The sequence below is a fragment of the Haliaeetus leucocephalus genome, unplaced genomic scaffold (genome assembly GCF_000737465.1).
Source record: "Haliaeetus leucocephalus isolate CR32 unplaced genomic scaffold, Haliaeetus_leucocephalus-4.0 Scaffold555, whole genome shotgun sequence".
In the NCBI taxonomy this organism is placed as follows: domain Eukaryota; kingdom Metazoa; phylum Chordata; class Aves; order Accipitriformes; family Accipitridae; genus Haliaeetus; species Haliaeetus leucocephalus.
In genome coordinates, this window is record NW_010972991.1 from 8479259 (window position 1) to 8480327 (window position 1069).

At 75.2% G+C, this 1069-nt stretch overlaps 1 protein-coding gene across 1 annotated transcript in view; it reads left to right on the forward strand.

Moving 5' to 3' along the window:
- The first annotated feature begins 6 nt into the window (after positions 1-6).
- Positions 7-1069, forward strand: part of SNTB1 (syntrophin, beta 1 (dystrophin-associated protein A1, 59kDa, basic component 1)) — a 116230-nt gene continuing 115167 nt past the window's right edge. The window contains exon 1 of the mRNA XM_010576962.1: positions 7-589. Within this exon, the coding sequence (XP_010575264.1) occupies positions 64-589 (526 nt within the window). The 5' untranslated portion in view covers positions 7-63. The remainder of the gene's footprint in view (positions 590-1069) is intronic.

Sequence of the window (1069 nt, forward strand, 5' to 3'; positions counted from 1 at the left end):
CGCCGCGCCGCGCCGCGCCGTGCCGGGGGTGCCGTCACTCGGCGCTTCCAGCATGCTCCTAAGATGGCGGTAGCGGCGGCGGGCGGCGGCGGCGGGGGCGGCCGGGCGCAGCGCAGCGGCTGGCTGGAAGTTTTGGTGCGGGAGCGCTGGCACAAAGTGCTGGCCAACTTGGGCGGCGAGGCGCTGGTGCTGAGCGGCGAGGAGCGCCCCGACGGCGCGGCCCATAACGGCCTGGGCGGCGATGGGGCGGCGTGCCGCGGGGCCGAGGGCGGCGGGGGGGCGGCGGCCGTGCGCACCGCCTTCACCGACCCCCCCGAGCAGGTGCCCGAGGCCGTCTCCAACAAGAAGCGGTGCGTGAAGGTGCTGAAGCAGGAGCTGGGCGGGCTGGGCATCAGCATCAAGGGGGGCAAGGAGAACAAGATGCCCATCCTCATCAGCAAGATCTTCAAGGGGCTGGCGGCCGACCAGACCCAGGCCCTCTACGTGGGCGATGCCATCCTGGCCGTCAACGGCACCGACCTGCGGGATGCCACCCACGACGAAGCGGTGCAGGCGCTCAAGCGGGCCGGCAAGGAGGTGCTGCTGGAAGGTAGGGGCCGGGGGACCGGGGGGACAGCCCGGCCGCCAGCACGCCCCGGGGCGGGAGGCTTCGGGCCGGCTCGGCTGGGCTGCCGGAGAGGCGGCGGAGCCCGGCCGGGGGGCGGGGGGGGAGCGAAGAGGTGCCCCCCGTGCTTCTCGTACCGCTCCTCCGGGCGGCTTCCCGGCGGGGAGAGTTTATTCCCCCCACCCCGAGCCGCGCCGCGACTCCCGACGGCGTGTGCCTTGCGGCCGTGGCCCCTCGGGAAGGGACGGGCGGGCTGCGGGGGAGACGGGCTTGAACTTGCCGTCCTGCCGGCAGCCGCCGGAGCCCCCCGCAGCCCCGTCCGTGCGCGGCCGCCGGAGCCCCCCGCAGCCCCGTCGGCTCCGCGGCTGAGGGCTCACGCTGGGAGCCTGGCCCACCCCCGCCGGGGCGAGGGATCTTCAGGATCTGCCGCCTGGACATTTTCGCGGCTTTTCAGCCCTAGAAAGG